General features: G+C 41.0%; 1 protein-coding gene and 1 long non-coding RNA gene across 6 annotated transcripts in view; one reads left to right on the top strand and one right to left on the bottom strand.

Moving 5' to 3' along the window:
• LOC148775959 (uncharacterized) overlaps positions 1 to 22,265 on the bottom strand; it is a 98,300-nt gene that overhangs the window by 57,265 nt on the left and 18,770 nt on the right. For 2 of the 3 annotated variants that reach the window (XR_016038743.1, XR_016038742.1), the window contains exon 3: positions 20,715 to 20,818. This is a non-coding gene — a long non-coding RNA (uncharacterized LOC148775959). Of the gene's footprint in view, positions 1 to 10,021; positions 10,141 to 20,714; positions 20,819 to 22,265 lie in introns of those variants that run through there. The other variant, XR_016038741.1, reaches the window with a different exon arrangement.
• The window catches only part of ANXA7 (annexin A7), a 30,720-nt gene continuing 12,325 nt past the window's right edge, over positions 3,871 to 22,265 (top strand). The window contains exons 1-8 of one of the 3 annotated variants that reach the window (XM_088842005.1): positions 3,871 to 4,281; positions 8,723 to 8,777; positions 11,060 to 11,264; positions 11,846 to 11,947; positions 12,564 to 12,628; positions 13,047 to 13,112; positions 20,741 to 20,843; positions 21,051 to 21,145. In XM_088842005.1, the coding sequence (XP_088698131.1) occupies positions 8,724 to 8,777; positions 11,060 to 11,264; positions 11,846 to 11,947; positions 12,564 to 12,628; positions 13,047 to 13,112; positions 20,741 to 20,843; positions 21,051 to 21,145 (690 nt within the window). In that variant the 5' untranslated portion in view covers positions 3,871 to 4,281; position 8,723. Of the gene's footprint in view, positions 4,282 to 4,374; positions 4,825 to 8,722; positions 8,778 to 11,059; positions 11,265 to 11,845; positions 11,948 to 12,563; positions 12,629 to 13,046; positions 13,113 to 20,740; positions 20,844 to 21,050; positions 21,146 to 22,265 lie in introns of those variants that run through there. The other 2 variants (XM_088842004.1, XM_088842006.1) reach the window with 2 other exon arrangements.

Below are 22,265 nucleotides of genomic sequence, written 5' to 3'. Positions count from 1 at the left end.
TAGCAGCATTATTCATAATAGCCAAAAGGTAAAAATAACCCAAGTGTCCATAAACTTGTGAATAGATAAAATGTGGCATGTATATATAATGAAATACTTGGCCATGCTGGGAAGGGTTGAGGGCAGGAGAAGAGGGTGACAGAGGATGAGATGGTTGGATAGCATCATCAACTCAATGGACATGAGTCTGAGCAAACTCCAGGAGATAGTGAAGGACAAGGAAACCTGGTATGCTGCAGTCCATGGGGTTGCAATGAGTTGGACGTGATTTAGTGATTGAACAACCAGAATGAAGTACTAATTCATGCTTCACGTGGATGAATTTTGAAAACACGTTCATCCATCTTCATGTTAAGTGAAAAGCCAGTCATGAAAGACTACATATTGTCTGAGTGCATTTATATAAAATGTTTAGGCAAATCTGTGGAAACAAAGTAGATTAGTGGCAGCATAAGATGACTGATGAGAGTATTGAGGATGATGGATAAAACATGGGGTTTATTTTTGGGGGTGATGTCTTTGCTAAAATTGATTGGTGATGGTACAACTCTATATTGAAAACCATTAAACTGTACACTTTGTATCAGTGAATTAAAATGAAGCTGTTACCAAACAAGTTTTTTAAATCAGTATAAAAGTTAGAATATTTGTTAAGTGCTTAACACAGTGCCTAGCACATAGTATGGAGAAGGCAATGGCAAGCCACTCCAGTACTATTGCCGAAAAAATCCCATGGATGGAGGAGCCTGGTAGCCGTGGGGTTGCTGAGGGTCGGACACGACTGAGCAACTTCACTTTCACTTTTCACTTTCACACATTGGAGAAGGAAATGGCAACCCACTCCAGTGTTCTTGCCTGGAGAATCCCAGGGACGGGGGAGCCTGGTGGGCTGCCGTCTATGGGGTCACACACAGTCGGACACGACTGAAGTGACTTAGCAGCAGCAGCAGCTATTACTGAATACATCCCACTTTAAAATTTATTCAGTAACATAAGTAGATTGAATTTACTGTGCAAGATGGCTTGACAGTGGAAAAATGGGTTGGAATGCCATTTTTATGGTTCAAATGATGTACGTGTCAGCTAAAGTCGTTTATAGAAGGTATGCAAAGAAGAGTAATTTCTAGCTGTAATGAGGAAAGCAGATAGGTAAATAATGACATTTTGTAGCTAGAACATATAAGTAAAATATATAGGGCTTGATTGCTGATTGTTACGTGTGAAATGTGATATAGCTAAGAGTCTAATCAGGAGACAGAAACCACATAGTAATGGGTGACACAAAAATTTCCAACTTACAGTCGTAATGCCAGTACATGAAAGTGCCTTCACTCCATGCTAAATGCTGAGGATTCTGTTTGCTTTTGTCCTTAAAGTGTTCACAGTTTACCAGGAGACGACTGACAAAAGCAGGAGCAATATAATGAGTTATATTTTCTAAAGTCAGCATATGAAGTAAAAAAGTCTGTATTTTCAAAACTACATTGAAATTCCCTTAGGATAACACTCTGTGGTGGATTCCAACATATCCTTCTCTCAACAAGTCTATCAGAATCAGTTTTTTCCTCCAGTATTGGAAATTAAAACTGTTTATTTAGTTGATCACTGGATGAAATAATTGGCTTGAGTTTCGGGGACCCTGTTGTAGTCAACAAAGAATTTATTGAACATTTATTTCTAGTCACTAGCGATATCCCTGTTCTCAAGGAGCTTACATTCTGAGGGCAGCAGAGGGAGATGACAAATAGTAAATAACAGAACTTGATCTGCTTTTAAATGCAACAAAGAAAATTAAATAGGGTAATCAGTGTGTTTAACTGGTGGTGGTGTTAGTGGCAGTGGGGCTACTTCTGCTACAGTGCCCAGGCAATACGTACCTTTCTGAGGAGGTGGATGATATTTGAGATATACAATGGAGAACATTCTAAGTAGGAGCAATAACAAGTGCAAAGATCCTGAGAATGTCTGGTGTGTTTGGTCACAAGGCTGGTATGTTTAGACCGAAGGTCGTTTTGATCAGAGTTTACTGCTTGAGAAGGAAGATGAAGAGGGATGACGTCAGCAAGGTAGGTAGGGGCCAGATTATATGGGGCATAATAGAACGTGGCTATTTGAGTTTGGATTTTATTCTGCTTTCAGTGGGAAGCTAGTAGAGTTTAATCAAGGAAATTATATGATCAAATCCATTATTTAGGAAGATCAGTCTAACTCAAGGAGTTTCTTAACCTCAACATTACTGACATGTCAGGCTGAATAATTCTTTGTTGTAGGAGGGTGCCCAGTGCATTGTAGAATGTAACATCCTTGGCGTCTCCCCACTGATTCTAGTAAAACCCTTCTGGTTGTGACAACCAAAAACATCTCCCACCTTTGCCAAATGTCTCACTGGGGACAAAATTACTGTTTTGTCTGTACAAAAGCTGTGTGTTGTTAAGAATATTCACATTAGGCAAAATGGCTCCTGTTTCACATGGACTCTGGAGCAATTGATGACCTTCAGAGGTGTTTTGTTTTTGCTAAGTTAATGTGTTTTGCTAAGTTTTTATAAGTTTTGCTAAGTTTAAATACAGGTAAGGTAAATGTATGCTATGACTACTGTTAAATGTGCTATAGAAGATATCTACAAAAGGTTTAGTTGGGTGCACAAAGGGAGTCTACCCAAGAGAAGGTAAGGGAAAGGAAAAGGGCAGGAAGGAGATGTGTGATCTTTGAATTGAATCTTAATAGATTCATAATTGTTGGAAGGCATGCAGTACTTTCTAGGGAGAGGCAGTATGAAGAAAGGACCTCTGATCCTAGAAGGCCTTGTCAGGAAAGAAGGATGAACTGAAAGGATGAAGTGGAAAATCCAGCGGTACTGCCTGAATAGGCTAGTGGATATTTGGGCCTATAGCTCAGGAAACTGGGCTGGAAATAGGCTTGGAAAATAACCTCTCAAGGTGATAGGGCAGAGGGTAGGGCAGGGATGAGATCAGCAAGGTATTAATAGTAATATAGAGCGAAGAGGAGTAAGGACACCCTTGTTATGGAATGCTGAGATTCCAGAGGTCTCCAGGCAGACTGGGCAGAAAGGCCCATTGTTTGCCAGACAGACCGGTGGGAGCTGGATTCCCAGAGAGTTGTGCAGTATCGTTTAAATTTTGGCAGTGACCTTTCTCAAGCACCTTACACTTCATCCCTGTTTTAGGGTTATGCATATTTTGCCCTTCTCACTTAAAAATTTCATCCACCCTATCCCACCCCCATGAGGAAGCCTTGGATAGTTCTCGAAGTTTAGTGTGCATAGATCCACCTTGAGGACTTGTGAAACAAACTGCCAGTCTTCACCTCTAAACTCTCGAGGTGAATTAAACTCTAATTCAGAAGGTCAAAGGTGGAGCCCAATAATTTGTGGTTCTAACACGTTTCCAGGAAATGTGGCGGCTGCCAGTCTGGGAACCACATTTTGAGAACCACTGTAAAAGGTAGCTGCTGCTGATGCTGCTAAGTCGCTTCAGTCGTGTCCGACTCTGTGCGACCCCATAGACGGCAGCCGACGAGGCTCCTCTGTCCATGCGATTTTCTAGGCAAGAACACTGGAGTGGCTTGCCATTGCCTTCTCCAGCTGTCTTTTTGTTGCTTTGGAATATAAACTTTCTTAATGAGTTTAAAATACTGCTCTGGGCCTTGAAATGGCCTCAAATGTTTAATGCTAGTGTGTGTGTAATTCGATAGGGCTCTAGTGTGAGGGGAGCCTAGAATCACCTAACAACTCCCTTCTGGAGTGGTTTTGATTAATGAATCTCGTGTTCTCACTATCTAGGATCCCTATGAATATTCATTTCACAAGGCACTATTAAAAGACACCATTCTTGTCCTTAGAAGATACCAGAGAGGCCTGCACATCAGGCAGAGAGGCTGCCCTTGGTCTCCAGTCTCGAGGCTTCTGCCGCCCTCCACTGAAGGGGCTCCAGGACGCCTCAGAACCGCCTCAGTTTCCCAAATGGCTTGAGAGGTCCCAGAAGGAACTGTGATAAAACTGGCTGGTGCACCCGAAGGGACCTCCTCCTCGCAGGCGGAGCGGCGACGCGGGGTCGAAGGGAAAGCCTGAGCAGGGTCCCAAAGCTCGCCCGGACGGGCCCTGCCGGCACCGCCCTGTCCTACCCCAGAGGCGTTCCCGGCCGCGGCTGCGGCCCTAACGGGCTCCGGTGGCGGCCGGGCCGCCCCGCCCTTCCCGGACCCGCCCCCGGCTCCATCTTGCTCCGGACCAGGTTGGGCCGTGACGCTGCTCCGCGGGGTCAGGTGAGGAACGGCGCCCCCTACCCTTGCAACCCCTCAGCCCCTCGGTTAGCTCGCCCCGCCCCGCTCCGTGGCCGGCCACCCGGGAGTGGGCGGGGCCCCGCCTGCGGCCTCGAACCGGCAAGGGGTACCTGGGGGAGGCCGGAGGGGCCTACAGGCCCCAGGAGTGGCCGGCGCGCGCCTCTTGGGACCCGGGCTGCCTGGTGGGGACGTTCGGCCGGGGGTGCGTTCGGACGGGGTCGGCGAGGTGGCCAGCCCACGGCAAGCCCTGTTCGCCGGTTGTCTCTGCCCCTCGTCTTTCCGGGGATCCTAGGGAGCAGTGAGGCCTCCGGCGCAGGCAGGTGGACCACAGGTGGAGGGACTGAGGCCCGAGGATGGCCCTGCTGAAGCGGCCCTCTAGGAGAGCTCAGTAGGAAAACCAGCGAGCAGCTAATTCCGACTAGACTTCTTGGTGACACAGCAAATTTAGGGAAACTTGGGAAATTTGTACTTTGCTTAGTGAGCCCTCGGACGAATGCGGAAGCCTAAAATTGTACACTGGCCCAGGTTTGTAATTCTTGGAAACTACTGTAGGAAGTAGCATTCCACATTTGATTCCTAGTCCCTAAACGGCAGCAAACCTATGCGGATATGAGCCTAACCTGGGTGAACTCCTCTACAGAAGAAGATGGCTGATGTCCACCATGAAGTGACAGAAATGAAAGGAAGTCGTCCACCTGCCTCTGAACTTCCTTAATTTCTGCCAGTTGGTGGGGAACTGATCTGATAAAGTAACGTGTCCTAATTAGATAATGAGTATAATGAGTTACCTACCAGTCAGGGACGGGGTTTCAAGTACTAGATAAGGAGGGAGAAGAGGGAATTTCAGTACTGCAAACCGAAGCCTGTCAGTCCTCACTGGTGCTGTCTGCCTACCCTGTCCATGCCAGAGCCTATAGTCCTCCCTCCAATTTTTCATCGAAGAGCCCTTGCTGACAGATTTAAATGGTCCTTCCCAATCAAGAGGTAGATTTTGGAAAATTGTAGTATCTACTGTTGGCCATCTTCATTCACCCTTCCTGTTTTGTTTCATTTGTTTCATAAATTTGGAATTCTTGTGTTCCTGGGCTTCATGCCATCTCTGAGACTTGCCTAGTGAGACCCAACCCTTTTAGTAGTTGACTCACTGGGTGGAGATGGTTTGGAGAACCAGGAATGCTTTTCTAGTCTTTTTAAAAGTAGTTGCTGACTAAGAATGTTGAAAAGGAAGTAAAAGTTGTGGTTCACTAGTATAGTCTAATTATTCTTTGGGCAAAGTTGAGTAGTTTGTTGAGTCACCCTTGGGTTTGTTTAAGCTTCGTACAAAAGCTTTTAAAATCTGAAATAGATGATACATGCATAATTCCAAAAGCTCTATAGCTACATTGAAAAGTCTCCTTATGCTCTAGTTCTCCTATCCAGAGGCAGTTACTGTTTTCTACTTTGTTGAGTCTACTTTCAGGGATATTCTCTATATAAAAATAACTGTATGTTTACACATTTGGTTGCAGATTATTTATGCAGTTTTTCATCTTGCTTTTTTCCCACTTAATGTGACTTAGAGATGGTTTCATATTTGAATAAAAGGAGAGCTGCTTATGTCTTTTTATTAAACTGTTTCTTTTGTATTGGAATATAGCCAGTTAACAATGTGATAGTTTCAGGTAGACAGCAAAGGGACTCAGCCGTACATATAAGAGAGCTGCTCATGACATTTTATTGTATGGCTATCCGTAATCTGTTTTAGCTATCCCTTATTAATGGTCTTTTAGCTGAAACTCCAATACTTTGGCCACCTCATGCGACGAGCTGACTCACTGGAAAAGAGTCTGATGCTGGGAAGGATTGGGAGCAGGAGGAGAAGGGGACGACAGAGAATGAGATGGCTGGATGGCATCACCGACTCTGTGGACATGAGTTTGAGTGAACTCCGGGATTTGGTGATGGACAGGGAGGCCTGGCGTGCTGTGATTCATGGGGTCTCAAAGAGTCGGACACGACTGAGCGACTGAACTGAACTGAACTGAGGTTGTTTTTAATGTTTTATTTTGGCCATACCACATGGCTTGTGGAATCTTAGTTGCCTGACTACACCATAGTAGTGAAAGTGCTGAATCTTAACCACTGGACTGCCAGGGAATTCCCTAACTTTTTTTTGTTACAAATAGTGCTGTAATGAATAGCTTTGTATGTATAATAATTTTGCATTTTTGTAAGTATTTTTATAAAGTACATCCTGGAAATGGAATTGCATTCTACTCTGTTGTATTTTTATTCTTTAAAATGTACCCAGATTCACTTTCTTAAAATTGCTTTTTCTTATATGCAGTTAGTATTTAGTTTCATTCTGTTCTGAAACTCTTGTTGTCGTAATTCCTCTAGAACCCTTAAAAGTGAGAGTTAATGTAGTAGTTTTAGACTGTAGAAATAGGACTTTGTCAACTGGGACAGTTCCTGAGATTTAGAAATTTAAATAGCTTATGTAGTCTTTGGTGCTATAACACTTTTTGTCTTTAAAATTATTATTAATGTCTCCCATAAGTTATTTTCAGACTTTTTCTTTGGAACCTGACCTCTTTTACCCTTGGTCCATATGATTGTTCTTAGATGGTATTGCTTCTCCTTTACTTTTATCAACTGGGCTTGGAGAAGAAAAAAAAAATGATTTAGCATCCTTTGCATCCAGGTCTTTGGATCCCAAATGACTGCTTTAGAACTGTCTGAATCAGTATTCTTATTATCTTTCTTAATAATTTTTAACTTCCACTAGATATATGCCCATTCATTTTCAATTTAGCAAGTTTTTAGCTTCTGTACTGTGCTTATGTCATAAGGGACACAATAATAAATTTATTTTCTAATTTTCCCATACTATATATTCAAAAGGCAGGGTACTTCCCCCTGCCCCTCTCATCTCTTTGTCAGCACCTAGAACAGTGCTTATTACATTATGGATTTTTGTAAATGTTGAACTGGATTTGTTTGGGATTTTTTTAATTTTAATTGGAGTATAGGTTTACAGTATTGTGTGTATCAGTGTTAGTTTCAGGTGTAGAGCAAAGTGAATCACTTATACATATACCCACTCTAGATTCTTTTCCCATATAACCCGTTAGAGAGTACTGAGTAAAGTTCCCTATACTAAACAGTAGGTCTTTATTTGTTATCTATTTTATATATATTAGTGTGTATATATCATTGTTTCAGTTCAGTTCAGTTCAGTAGCTCAGTCGTGTCCGATTCTCCGTGACCCCATGAACCACAGCACACCAGGCCTCCCTTTCTATCACCAACTCCCGGAGTACACTCAAACTCATGTCCACAGAGTCGGTGATGCCATCCAGCCATCTCATTCTCTGTCGTCCCCTTCTCCTCCCGCTCCCAACCTTTCCCAGCATCAGAGTCTTTTCCAGTGAGTCAACTCGTCGCATGAGGTGGCCAAAGTATTGCAGTTTCAGCTTTAGCATCAGTCCCTCCAATGAACACCCAGGATTGATCTCCTTTAGAATGGACTGGTTGGATCTCCTTGCAGTCCAAGGGACTCTCAAGAGTCTTCTCCAACACCACAGTTCAAAAGCATCAATTCTTCGGCGATCAGCTTTCTTTACAGTCCAACTCTCGCATCCATACATGACCATGGGAAAAACCATAGCCTTGACTAGACGGACCTTGGTTGGCAAAGTAATGTCTCTGCTTTTTAATATACTATCAAGGTTGGTCATAACTTTCCTTCCAAGGAGCAAGCGTCTTTTAATTTCATGGCTGCAATCAGCTTCTGCAGTGATTTTGGAGCCCAAAAAAATAAAGTCTGACACTGTTTCCACTGTTTTTCCATCTATTTCCCATGAAGTGATGGGACCAGATGCCATGATCTTCGTTTTCTGAATGTTGAGCTTCAAGCCAACCTTTTCACTCTCCTCTTTCACTTTCATCAAGAGGCTTTTGAGTTCCTCCTCACTTTCTGCCATAAGGGTGGTGTCATCTGCATATCTGAGGTTATTGATATTTCTCCCAGCAATCTTGATTCCAGCTTGTGCTTCTTCCAGCCCAGCGTTCCTCATGATGTACTCTGCATATAAGTTAAATTAGGGTCTTGATAAAAGAGAAATACAAATCATTTCCAGCTGTACTAGGGAGAAGAGCCAAAACACATATCGATAAACTTGACAAATTAAATAGTAGATTCAGAAATGCCTAAATATTCTGATATCAAAATATTGTTCACAGACCAGCAGCAATAGCATCACCTGAAAGGGTAGTTAGAAATACAGAATCTCTGGCCCCATCTCAGAACTACTGAATCAACCTGCCTGATAGACTCTTTCTTTCAGAAGATGTGATTTGATTTAAATTGTGACAATGTATATCTTCAAAGGCCTTATTCCTTATAGGAAATTACAGAGGACATTTCTTATTGTTGTTACAGAATGTCATACCCAGGCTATCCCCCCACAGGCTACCCACCTTTCCCTGGATATCCCGTAAGTATTGCCACTTATTATACTAAAATAGCTCATGTCCTTGGAACAGGTGTTGTATAGGACTAGCCAGCCCATGACAGATCTTACAAATATGCTAGAGCAGGTGTCATAAATTCAAACAGCCAGAAGTACTGAGTAGAGTACGTGAGTGAAGGCAGGGTTGTGGAGGAACTACAGGACTTGCGTCACCTATGGAAAGGCACCTGTTAGTCCACTTCAGCCTGATGTGGCCATGCAGGGAGGTTGATTCAGTGTTGCTGGATATTCCATTTCTTTAAGTAAAGCCAACAATCTAGATTTTATATGAAACTGCCCATTTTTTAAAAATTGGGCAATGCATATTTTTAAATGTTAAATACTGATTCAATACAACATGTATGTAAACTAAATCCATCCTGTGAGTCACTGGTTTTTAACCTTTGTGTTGGATGTTTAAAGTAATTAAGAATGGCTTGACTCAGAGAACACAAATTGCAGTGGATTAGAGGGCCCTGGATTTGTAGTTCTGAGACTTTTAGTATTCTGAGTGCATGTTATAAATGTGCTACCAAGTTCTACTTTGTTGTTTATCTATACTGTTCTGAGGACTAACCTCAAAGCTGAGGTTAGTGTATTTCAGTTTTATGCTCATAAGTATGTAGGGCTTCTTTGTAACTCTGGGTAAATAGAAAGAGGGGCCTATATGGATTAGTGACAATATGTGTGCTGCTGCTGCTAAGTTGCTTCAGTCGTGTCCAACTCTGTGCGACCCCATAGATGGCAGCCCACCAGGCTCCCCCGTCCCCGGGATTCTCCAGGCAAGAACACTGGAGTGGGTTGCCATTTCCTTCTTCACTGCATGAAAGTGAAAAATGAAAGTGAAGTTGCTCAGCCGTGTCTGACTCTTCGCGACCCCATGGACTGCAGCCTACCAGGCTCCTCCGTCCATGGGATTTTCCAGGCAAGAGTACTGGAGTGGCTTGCCATTGCCTTCTCCAGTGACAATAGGTGTACCTGTGTGTAAAGTGAATGTATAGTTCTCCTGAATCTGTTATAAGAGAAATGAAATTTGTAACTATGTTCTCAGGTCCCTATGTACTAAACTGGACTCTGGCCACCTTTTCTGTCAGTACAGGCTAATGCTAAAACAGACAGTCTTAACATCCCAATGGCTCAACACAGTAAAAACCTATTTATTGCTTACTCCAGTCTCCTGGAAGTCAGTGGTGGGGATGATGGGGGAAGTGTGTGGTAGGGAGCTAAGACACTTTGTTCCGTTTCATCCTGTGGGTTTTCAGGCTCCTTCAATCCTCCGTTGCCTTAGTATATTGACTCTACCACCTTCTAGTGCTTTGGAGTCCTCCACTGGATTCTTTGCTTCTAGCTGGCGGATGAAGGAAATGAAAGAGGAAGAGAGATCTTAGAGGATTGGGCAGGAAGTCACGGGGACCAGGCTGGAAGTGGTGTACATTACTTCTGTCCACTTCTGTCCACTGTCGTTTACCAGTATTCAGTCACATGGTCCTATTTAACTGTAAAGGGGTCCTGGGAAATGTAGTCTCTGTGGCCTGGGAAAAAGTTTAGTGAACATGTAACAGTCTCTTTGGGCTTCCCAGTTGGCTCAGTGGTAAAGAATCCACCTACCAAGCAGGAGAAGTGGGTTCAATCCCTGGATCAGGAAGATCCCCTGAAGAATGAAATGGCAACTGACTCCAGTATTCTTACCTGGGAAATCCCATAGATGAGGAGCCTGGCAGCTACAGTCCATGGGGTCTCAAAGAGTTAGACACAACTTAGTGACTAAACAACAACAGTCTCTTCAGACTTAGACATTGTGTGATCTGAATTGAGGTCCAAAGTGTCACACCTAGTATATGCTCAGGTCAGTTTTTTATTCTTTCTATTATACACAGGTCCAGGTGTATTACAAGGAAGCCATGAATTCTTCTCTTTAGGGTAGAGAGGCAGATCTTTCCCATATTTCCAGGTGCTAGGAAAATGAAGGAACTATATTGAGCTTTGCTGGTTGTTCGTGCAGTCTTGAGGTTTGAAAAGAGACACTCCCAAATAGAGAAACAGACTCTTCTTGCCTAACACAGGTAGATTTACATAAAACTGAATTCTGACAGACAGGTATCCTGACAAACTACTATACTGATAAACTCATATGAGATACCAGCACTTCTATTAGGCTTTTTAATATGTAAAAGAATAAGCTAGACCTTAACAGTTACCTCTGTTTTCTTAGTTAGGTTCTGTTTCTCAGTGATCACATTCATTTGAAAACCTTTCTGGTTTTTCAGCCTCCGGGTCAGGAGTCATCTTTCCCCGCTCCTGGTCAGTATCCTTATCCTAGTGGTTTTCCTCCAATGGGAGGAGGTGCCTACCCACAAGCACCAAGTGGTGGCTACCCAGGAGCTGGAGGCTACCCTGCCCCTGGTGGTTATCCAGCCCCTGGAGGCTATCCTGGTGCCCCACAGCCAGGCGGAGCTCCATCCTATCCTGGAGGTGAGTTCTGGGTTGTGGAAGTAGTGTAACGCTTTTTTTCTTGTCTCTTTGATCCTTTTTGGTCCTGCTTGTTTTGTATGAAATCAGAGTTGTTCTTAGTCTATTTTCTATCTTAGATAGTAAGGACTTAGCTGGCAAGATAGAGGGATAAACAGTCTGAGGAGGCATGAAAGCTAGAGCATTCTCAGGAGCAATTTCCAAAATTGTGTTGTGAAGGAGTTAGAATAAATCTCATGGTCATAAAGGACTAATGGTTCGCTTGATAATTTGTAATCTTAAGAACTGATTGAGACATTTGCTTTTAGCATGACTGTGACCTTAGGACAGCTCTGTCCACAAGATGTAAAAAAAAAATGAAAAAACTTAGCACTTTCATATCGTAAGTCATTAGGGCAAATGAAAGAAGTAACATTTTTTTTAATGGATTTTTTAATGGGGAAAGAGTTGTTGAGAAGTTGAATTTAGACCAAAGGGACTGCTGCTGTAGCATTATAGAATATTTCTTTTATTATTTGTAGTTTTCACTTCAATCATGAGACCTGTCACTATAGTTTGTTTATTTTTCTCTCTTGTTCTTCCAGGCCAAGGGTTTGGAGCCCCACCAGGTGGAGCAGGCTTTTCTGGCTATCCACAGCCACCTACACAGTCTTATGGGGGTGGCCCAGCACAGGTCCCGCTACCTGGTGGGTATCACTTGTCCAGAGAAGCATGGTGGCTTGATATTTTGAATTTTTCAGTTGCCATTGAAAGAACTTAGTTTGTGTTTGGGATCATCTTTAGTAAATGTTTATACTAAATACTTCTTAGGTACTATCTGGTTTCATGAAATGTATTAATCTGATAAAAAAGGTTTAATCATAAGATGGAAATAAGGACCTGTTTTTTTTCAATTAAAAAAAATTATCTCTCCTGAAGCCAAAAAACAAAACCTTTAGGAATTTCTCTGTCATTCATGTAATATGAAGGGAATGAGCCCAGAACCATGTGCTGCCATCCTTTCCAGACGGAATCAGAATTTAATCTGCTTCAACTATTTCGTTCTTCTTTTTAAAGTATCATTTTTAAAGAAATTATGTTAAATTATTTTAAAGAAATTACAACATGGAATATTTTTAAAGATCCTTGTGACCAAAGTTGGTTTTGATTCAGTATATCATGATACTTAAAAATTATTAAGTGTGAATAATAATTCATAAGTGTGAATGTTCTCATATGTTTCCATATTCATAATAAATCAGTGCTGTTTTGAAAAATTGAATCAGTTAATACCTGTTTGCTGTATTTTTTCTTAATATATAGGTGGTTTTCCTGGGGGAGCGATGCTTTCTCAATATCCTGGAGGACAATCTCCTTACCCTAGTCAGGTATTTTTTGTTCCTATTTTTTATTTTTTTCTATCTTTTAAATTAAGTCTGCTAAAGAAGGGTACTACTCCTTTATTGATCTTAGAGATTTCCCTGAAGCAGGGAAGATGGTCTATAAGAAACACTTAAGACTTTAATCATTGCTTCTGATAGACTCCATGCTCTTTGGTCCACCAGTGTCCTGATGACTTTGATAAGACAAACATAGATCCCTTCTCCCAGGTGATGACACCCATACTCTTTTTTTCATAGAGATTCACTTGGATTCTTGGCATGGTTTTAGTTCTTTTTCCTCCTCCCTTGCTGGCAGTATAACTATGAACTCAGGTGGCTGGGTGATTGATATTTCTAGCCGTGTTTTATGAAGTATGGTTTTATTTTCCATTTTTGCCTTTATAACTTTCTACTCTTCTTTCAGATCAATACAGAATCCTTTCCTTCCTATCCTGTTTTCTCTCCTGTTTCTTTGGATTATAGCAGTGAAGTGAGTAAGGTTTTGTAATGTTCACTAATCACTCAATCCCCTAAACATGCCTTCATTTGTTTCTAATTTCTCATGTATTTGTCTCTCACCACTTCCTCGAGGGCTCAGGATAGCTATTTTATCTTTATGTCCCTGTAGTGCTTGGCAGGCCCTTGCGTGGTAGTGATTAATGTCTGTTAAATTGATTTTTCAGTAGTCTCAGAAGGTCTCCCATATATCAAATCCTTGCCCCATTTCAGTGTAGCTCCTTACTTTAATATTAAGTTTTATTCTTTAATTGACTTGTTAATTCTTTTATACCCTATGCAGGTTACTAGGAACATAAGCAGTTTTATGTTTACTTTATCTTGATTTTCTCATTTCATACTGTCTATTCATAAAAGTCTAGCGTTTTTAAGCTTTTTCGTTGGCTGGGTTGGGAAAGGGATTACAGTATTGGAAGAGAAACAATTCAGCCATTTTCTGGCTTACGTTCCTGATTTGAGGTATTTGAGCTCCAGAGAAATTAAGGAACTTGTCCAGGGCCACACAGCTAGTGAATGACAGAGCTGAGACTAGATCCTAGCTCTTCTGCTTCCCAGAACATCAGTCTCTTTGTTAAAATATGCTACTCTACTGGTAGAGTAAATGATATTCCTTGAAAGCCCATAGTAAATTGCTTTCACTTCTTTTTTAAAAAAATTGTTGAAAGTTGATTGTTAATCATAAATCTGTAGTTATTCTAATCATTTGTTAGGAGAATTTTTATTTTACTTTAGTTTAAGCATGCATATACTTTTAAAGGCATCATTTTATGACTGAATATAAAAGATTTTTAAACATAAAAACACTTAAAGTAAAATACACATATACCTGCAGCTTATCTTGTGTAACAATTACCACCTTAAACTAAAGCCAGGGAGTTAACAGAGCAGTAGATTTTGGAAGAGCTTTTCCATGGAGATGGAATAGACTAACTCGTGAGCTCCCTGTCACTGAAAATCCACTGGTGGAGGTTGGTTGCTGTGTGTGTGTCTTGGTTGAGTAGTTCAGGCAAGTGACCTCTCTTGATTGATCCAATTCTACTTCTGTGGCAGTTTTTCAGCAAGAAGGTTGGAATCAAATGGGTGTCAAAGGGTGGAACTCTTGGTGGCAGATAGTATGGGCTTTGCTGTGCTGGGAAATCCTCTTTAGTTAGAGATTTGACCTCAAGAACATGGACCCTGATTTCTTTTGAGTTCAAAATAATGCCTGCAGGATGATAGTATTCTTGAAGAGTCACTTCAAACTTCAGACTTTGAACAAAGAATAAAACAAAGCCATTTTTCCCTCCAGATGAACAATGGAATAGGTTTTTGTTTTTAGAAACAAGATGACAAAATGAGAGTCATCAGACAGTACCTGATGGGAGTTAGTTTCTCTTACTACCTAGTTCAGTGTATTTTAAACAGAACCTTCTGTGCTGCTTAGGATTTTAGTCACAATGGTTACACCAAAGGAAACTTTCATAGTTTTTGATACATTAAGCCTCATGTAAAGGCAGTATGTTGAAAAAAATTTTCTACTTGAATATATGCTGCTGCTGCTAAGTCACGTCAGTCGTGTCCGACTCTGTGCGACCCCATAGATGGCAGCCCACCCAGCACCTGTCTCTGGGATTCTCCAGGCAAGAACACTGGAGTGGGTTGCCATTTCCTTCTCCAGTGCATGAAAGTGAAAAGTGAAAGTGAAGTCGCTCAGTCGTGTCCGACTCTTCGCGACCCGATGGACGGTAGCCTACCAGGCTCCTCCGTCCATGGGATTTTCCAGGCAAGAGTACTGGAGTGAGGTGCCATTGCCTTCTCCATGAATATATGCTACAAGTAGAATATTTTTAATTTTCCTTAAAACCACAATACAAATATTTCTTGTTAGTTCTTTGCTTACATTGCTGGCTTAGAAACTAGTGACAGATGATTCTTAGGCTTATTGGTAGAAAAAAATGTATAGACGAGTGGGAGGAATTACAGACTGTAAAAGTGTTTGCTGAAAGATGGTCTGGTCTGCTTCTCCCCAAACACTTTGTCCCCACAGGTCCTAGCATATTGCTATATTCAATGGGTATAACTTGAAATACAGTTTCAGTTGCCTAAATAGCAGCTGAATAATTTTATATATATATTATTTTTTATTGGAGGCTAATTATTTTACAATATTATATTGGTTGGTTTTGCCATACATTGACATGAATCCGCCCCAGGTGTATATGAGTTCCCCTTTCTGAACCCCCTCCCACCTCCCTCCTCTCCTTATCCTCCCTCTGGGTCATCCCTGCACACCAGCACTGAGCATCCTGTATCATGCATTGACCCTGAACTGGCGATTCATTTCACATATGATAATATACATGTTTCAATGCCATTCTCCCAAATCATCCCACCCTCATCCTCTCCCACAGAGTCCCAAACACTGTTCGATACATCTGTGTCTCTTTTGCTGTCTCGTATACAGGGTTATCATTTCCATCTTTCTAAATTCCATATATATGCGTTGTATACTATATTGGTGTTTTTCTTTCTGGCTTACTTCACTCTGTATAATAGGCTCCAGTTTCATCCACCTCATTAGAACTGATTCAAATGCATTCTTTTTAATGGCTGAGTAATACTCCATTGTGTATATGTACCAAAGCTTTCTTATCCATTCGTCTGCAGATGGACATCTAGGTTGCTTCCATGTCCTGGCTATATAAACAGTGCTGCAATGAACACTGGAGTACATGTGTCTCTTTTAATTCTGGTTTCCTCGGTGTGTATGCCCAGGAGTGCAATTGCTGGATCATATGGCAGTTTTATTTCCAGTTTAAGGAATCTCCACACTGTTCTCCATAGTGGCTGTACTAGTTTGCATTCCCACCAGAGGGTTCCTTTCTCTCCACACCCTCTCCAGCATTTATTGCATGCAGACTTTTGGATAGTAGCCATTCTGACTGGTGTGTAATGGTATCTCATTGTAGTTTTGATTTGCATTTCTCTGATTATGAGGGATGTTGAGCATTTTTTCATTTGTTTGTTAGCCATCTTTATGTCTTCTTTGGAGAAATGTCTGTTTAGTTCTTTGGCCCATTTTTTGATTGGGTCGTTTATTTTTCTGGAATTGAGCTGCAGGAGCTGCTTGTATATTTTGGAGATTAATTCTTTGTTGTTTCATTTGCTATTATTTTCTCCCATTCTGAAGGCTGTCTTTTCACCTTGCTTATAGTTTCCTTTGCTGTGCAGAAGCTTTTAATTTTAATTAGGTCCCATTTGTTTAATTTTGCTTTTATTTCCAATATTCTGGGAGGTGGGTCATGGAGGATCCTGCTGTGATTTATGTCGGAGAGTGTTTTGCCTGTGTTCTCCTCTAGGAGTTTTATAGTTTCTGGTCTTACATTTAGATCTTTAGTACATTTTGATTTTATTTTTGTGTATGGTGTTAGGAAGTGTTCTAGTTTAATTCTTTTACAAGTGGTTGACCAGTTTTCCCAGCACCACTTGTTAAAGAGATTGTCTTTTCCCCATTTTATATTCTTGCCTCCTTTGTCAAAGATAAGGTGTCCATAGGTGCGTGGATTTATCTCTGGGCTTTCTGTTTTGTTCCACTGATCTATATTTCTGTCTTTATGCCAGTACCATACTGTCTTGATGACTGTGGCTTTGTAGTAGAGCCTGAAGTCCAGCAGGTTGATTCCCCCAGTTCCATTCTTCTTCCTCAAGATTGCTTTGGCTATTTGAGGTTTTTTGTATTTCCATACAAATTGTGAGATTATTTGTTCTAGCTCTGTGAAAAATATCGTTGGTAGCTTGATAGGGATTGCATTGAATGTATAAATTACTTTGGGTAGTATACTCATTTTCACAATATTTATTCTTCCAATCCACAAACACGGTATATTTTTCCATCTATTAGTGTCCTCTTTGATTACTTTCACCAGTGTTTTATAGTTCTCTGTGTAGTAGATTTAAGGGACTAGATCTGATAGATAGAGTGCCTGATGAACTCTGGACGGAGGTTCGTGACATTGTACAGGAGACAGGGACCAAGACCATCCCCATGGAAAAGTAATGCAAAAAAGCAAAATGGCTGTCTGAGGAGGCCTTACAAATAGCTTTGAAAAGAAGAGAAGTGAAAAGCAAAGGAGAAAAGGAAAGATATAAGCATCTGAATGCAGAGTTCCAAAGAATAGCAAGGAGAGATAAGAAAGCCTTCCTCAGTGATCAATGCAAAGAAATAGAGGAAAACAACAGAATAGGAAAAACAAGAGATCTCTTCAAGAAAATTAGAGATTCCAAGGGAACATTTCATGAAAAGATGGGCTCGATAAAGGACAGAAATGGTATGGACCTAACAGAAGCAGAAGATATTAAGAAGAGGTGGCAAGAATACACAGAAGAACTGTACAAAAAAGATCTTCACGACCAGGATAGTCACGATAATGTGATCACTGACCTAGAGCCAGACATCTTGGAATGTGAAGTCAAGTGGGCCTTAGAAAGCATCACTACGAACAAAGCTAGTGGAGGTGATGGAATTCCAGTTGAGCTATTTCAAATCTTGAAAGATGATGCTGTGAAAGTGCTGCACTCAATATGCCAGCAAATTTGGAAAACTCAGCAGTGGCCACAGGACTGGAAAAGGTCAGTCTTCATTCCAATCCCAAAGAAAGGCAATGCCAAAGAATGCTCAAACTACCGCACAATTGCACTCATCTCACACGCTAGTAAAGTCATGCTCAAAATTCCCCAAGCCAGGCTTCAGCAATAGGTGAACCGTGAACTCCCAGATGTTCAAGCAGGTTTTAGAAAAGACAGAGGCACCAGAGATCAAATTGCCAACATCCGCTGGATCATGGAGAAAGCAAGAGAGTTCCAGAAAAATATCTATTTCTGCTTCATTGATGATGCCAAAGCCTCTGACTGTGTGGATCACAATAAACTGGAAAATTCTGAAAGAGATGAGAATACCAGACCACCTGACCTGCCTCTTGAGAAACCTGTATGCAGGTCAGGAAGCAACAGTCAGAACTGTACATGGAACAACAGACTGGTTCCAAATAGGAAAAGGAGTACGTCAAGGCTGTATATTGTCACCTTGCTTATTTAACTTATATGCAGAGTACATCATGAGGAACGCTGGGCTGGAAGAAGCACAAGCTGGAATCAAGATTGCTGGGAGAAATATCAATAACCTCAGATATGCAGATGACACTACCCTTATGGCAGAAAGTGAAGAGGAACTCAAAAGCCTCCTGATGAAAGTGAAAGAGGAGAGTGAAAGTTTGGTTTGAAGCTCAACATTCAGAAAACAAAGATCATGGCATCTGGTCCCATCACTTCATGGGAAATAGATGAAAAACAGTGGAAACAGTGTCAGACTTTATGTTTTTGGGCTCCAAAATCACTGCAGATGCTGACTGCAGCCATGAAATTAAAAGACGCTTACTCCTTGGAAGGAAAGTTATGACCAACCTAGATAGCATATTAAAAAGCAGAGACATTACTTTGCCAACCAAGGTCCGTCTAGTCAAGGCAATGGTTTTTCCCGTAGTCATGTATGGATGTGAGAGTTGGACTGTGAAGAAAGCTGATCGCTGAAGAATTGATGCTTTTGAATTGTGATGTTGGAGAAGACTCTTGAGAGTCCCTTGTACCGCAAGGAGATCCAACCAGTCCATTCTAAGGGAGATCGATCCTGGGTGTTCATTGGAAGGACTGATGCTGAAACTGAAACTGCAGTACTTTGGCCACCTCATGCGACGAGTTGACTCACTGGAAAAGACTCTGATGCTGGGAAGGGTTGGGGGCGGGAGGAGAAGGGGACGACCGAGAATGAGATGGCTGGATGGCATCACCGACTCTGTGGACATGAGTTTGAGTGTACTCCGGGAGTTGGTGATGGACAGGGAGGCCTGGCGTGCTGTGATTCATGGGGTTGCGGAGAATCGGACACGACTGAGCGACTGAACTGAACTGATCATCTTGTCTCATCTCATCTCTCTTAAGCCCTGATATGAGTCTTTTAATAAAACTAATAAACTGTTTCATAACTTTGTATTTAGACTTTTTAAACTTAATTTTGTAATAATTTCAGACATTAAAAAGTTGTAAAAATTATATATGGTTTAGTTACTAAGCATGTCTGACTCTTTGTGACCCCGTGAATTGTATGTAGCCTGCCAGGCTCCTCTGTCCATGGGATTTTTCCAGGCAAGAATACTGGAGTGGGTTGACATTTCCTCCTCCAGGGGATCTTCCTGACCCAGGGATCAAACCCAGGTCTCCTGCATTGCAGGCAGATTCTTTATTGACTGAGCCAATTCCTATATACATACCCTCTACTCAAGATTCCCCAAATAGTAACTTGTTACATAAATTCAGTGATCAAGAATTGATGTTTTAATGATACTATTACTCCACCTTTAGATTTTATTCAGATTTCATTAATTGTCCCAGTAGTGTCGTTTTGGCTCAGGAGCAAATCCAGGATGAAACACTGCATTTATTGTCATGACTCTTAAATTTCCTTTGATATGAAATAGTTCTTCAGTCGTTGTTGTTCATCACCTTGACAAGTTGGAAGAGTACTCCCAGTTATTTTGTAGAATATTCCTTTATCTGGGTTTGTCTGATTAATCTGGGTTATGTCTTTCTAGCAGGAATCCCACAGAAGTGATGGTGTGCCCCTAGTGCATCTTATCAGGAGGCACTTGTTTATTTACCCTCTTACTGGTGATAATTGGTGTTGATCATTTGTTTCAGATGCTGTCTGCTAGGTTTTCTGCTGTAATGTTACCCACTAATTTTAGCATCAAATTAGTGATTCTTGCCTGAAACACTTATTACTGTGGTCTTTGTCATTGGTGATTTTTAAATTTCTTCATAGATTGATGTTTAAAAAATGTATCCATTGTTTTGCTTTTTGGTTTATCCTTAAAAAATTGATGAATAACTCCAAGAGTCTCTAGTCATCAATTTCATTTTTGTGCTTTTCTTATTGTAAGATGCTTTATTTTATGTCTAATAATCAGAGCCTATACTGAAAATGAAGAGAGATTACCAAAATTACATTGCTTGTTTGAAATCTCCCTGGGCAACTCTGCCTCTGCCTCCCTAAAGCCATTATTATATTTCTTAAAGAAAACACTGCCACTCATCTCACACTACTCAGGGATCAATCTCTTTTTCCCCCTCTTCTCCCTTGAAGGAAATCAAGGCATAGAAAGATTGTGACTAACTTCACGAACTTGACTGTCTCGTTTCCTGAAAGTTTGGTGTCTTGCTGTCTTTTGGCAGGAGGATAGTCTCTATCTGTTCCGCCACAAAAATAAATATTCTTGTCCTGAAACCTTAGTACTGGCTTTCTTGCCTAAGAGTGAGAAATCTTAAGTTGTTGTCTTATTAGCAGAGAAACCTGAGTTGGGAGGGATTTTTTTTTTTTTTAAGCTAGTGTTTCTTTTAAAGATGTTGAACATTTTTTCATACTGTTTTTCTCCCAGTTTTATTGAAACCCAATTGAAATAGAACATTGTGTTAGCTTTAGGCATGTAACATGTTGATTTGGTATAAGTATATATTGTGAAAGAATTAGATTACCACAATAACTGACCTGGATTTTATGCCTCTTGTTCTCAGCCTCCTGTGATGACTCAGGGAACTCACGGAACAATCCGACCCGCTGCCAATTTCGATGCCATGAGAGATGCTGAAGTTCTTCGTAAAGCGATGAAAGGTTTTGGTAAGGGAAACATATTTTTAATTATAATAAGTTCAAGTGATTGGATATAAAGTGAAAATAAGGTTTATATCATAAAAACAAGTTTATATGTGAGCCTGTGTGCACCTCAATTTAATCTAGCACCAGGCACCTTGTAATCTAAGAATTGTCCTTACCAAGCACCCCACACGGACCTCATCCTGATTTAGACATGTCTGGTTCTTTCAGGTACAGACGAGCAGGCAATTATAGATGTTGTGGCCAATCGTTCCAATGACCAAAGGCAAAAAATTAAAGCAGCTTTTAAGACCATGTATGGCAAGGTATGTTTTGTTTTGTTTCATTTTCTTTTCAGGAGTCAGCAAGAACAGTGGCCTGTAGGCCCTGAATTCTGTCAGATTGGGTACTATATTTTTATTAGTACTGATAAGTATAATGTAGAGACAGCTAGACTTCAGAGACCCCAGAAGAGGTGTATTCAATATTTATTTCTCTTAAAAGCCTTTCCAATTCTAGAGTAGTCCTTGATCCCATAATCATACCCATTTACTATGTCTGGTAGGTGACACCTGTTCAGTAGAAAGTAGGTTATGACCATAATCATAATCAGTAGCTTGGTTCTCAATCTTCTCCTTAAAGTGGGATTCAAGGACTTCTTATGTGGCCCTTGCTTATTCTTGGCCCGTGGCATCATCTTTCACTTCTCTCCCTCCTTCTAAACATATCCTGGTTTACAATTTTATAGAACCTCTTGCCATTCCCTGCACACATGCTTCTGTGGTTGATATATGTTGTTTTCTTGTCCTGGAATACCTTTTCCTCTTTTGCTTCATGGCAAACAAGCTCTCCAGGATTTGGCTTGCTTAAGCTACTTTGTGAAGTTTCTCTCATTGCTTCTTCCACTGTGATCTCATAGCACTTTGTAAAACCTCTGCTGTAACTAATCTCAGTGCCCACTCCATAAAAACTGTGAGCTGCCCTAGGGCAAACCATGTCATATTCATCTTTGTGTTTATAGTACCAAGTACGGGAACAATAACAGATAGCCACATAAATATTTGTCAGTGACTAAATCCAGCAAGATTCTATGGCTGACAGGTGCCATCGCTTCTTAAATATAAAGGGCAAGAGGGGGTAGCATTGGTTTGTCATTCAGATAGGAATCCTAAAAATTTTCTGACATTCTCTGGATCCAGTTAACTTTTCTCAGAATTGGGAGTAGAGGTCCACTGACCTGATTCATCTTTTCTACTCTGCTTGCCTCTGCCCAACCCAGAGTCCACTTCCTTAGTCTTAAGGCTCCTTAAGCTACACAAGCTCTAGGTTCCCTTAGGGTTCAATATCAGACTCATTTTTCTCACAAAAATATTTTTGTATTACGAATTTCTTTAGTTCACATGTAGTCTGTGCTTTGTTGTCCTAAATTTTCTCATGTATCACTTT

Source organism: Moschus berezovskii, chromosome 12 (genome assembly GCF_049115385.1).
Source record: "Moschus berezovskii isolate FMDL1 chromosome 12, NW_MosBer_1.0, whole genome shotgun sequence".
Taxonomy (NCBI): Eukaryota; Metazoa; Chordata; class Mammalia; order Artiodactyla; family Moschidae; genus Moschus; species Moschus berezovskii.
The sequence above is the reverse complement of the archived record's forward strand: the minus strand, read 5'-3'. Positions and strand labels throughout refer to the sequence as shown.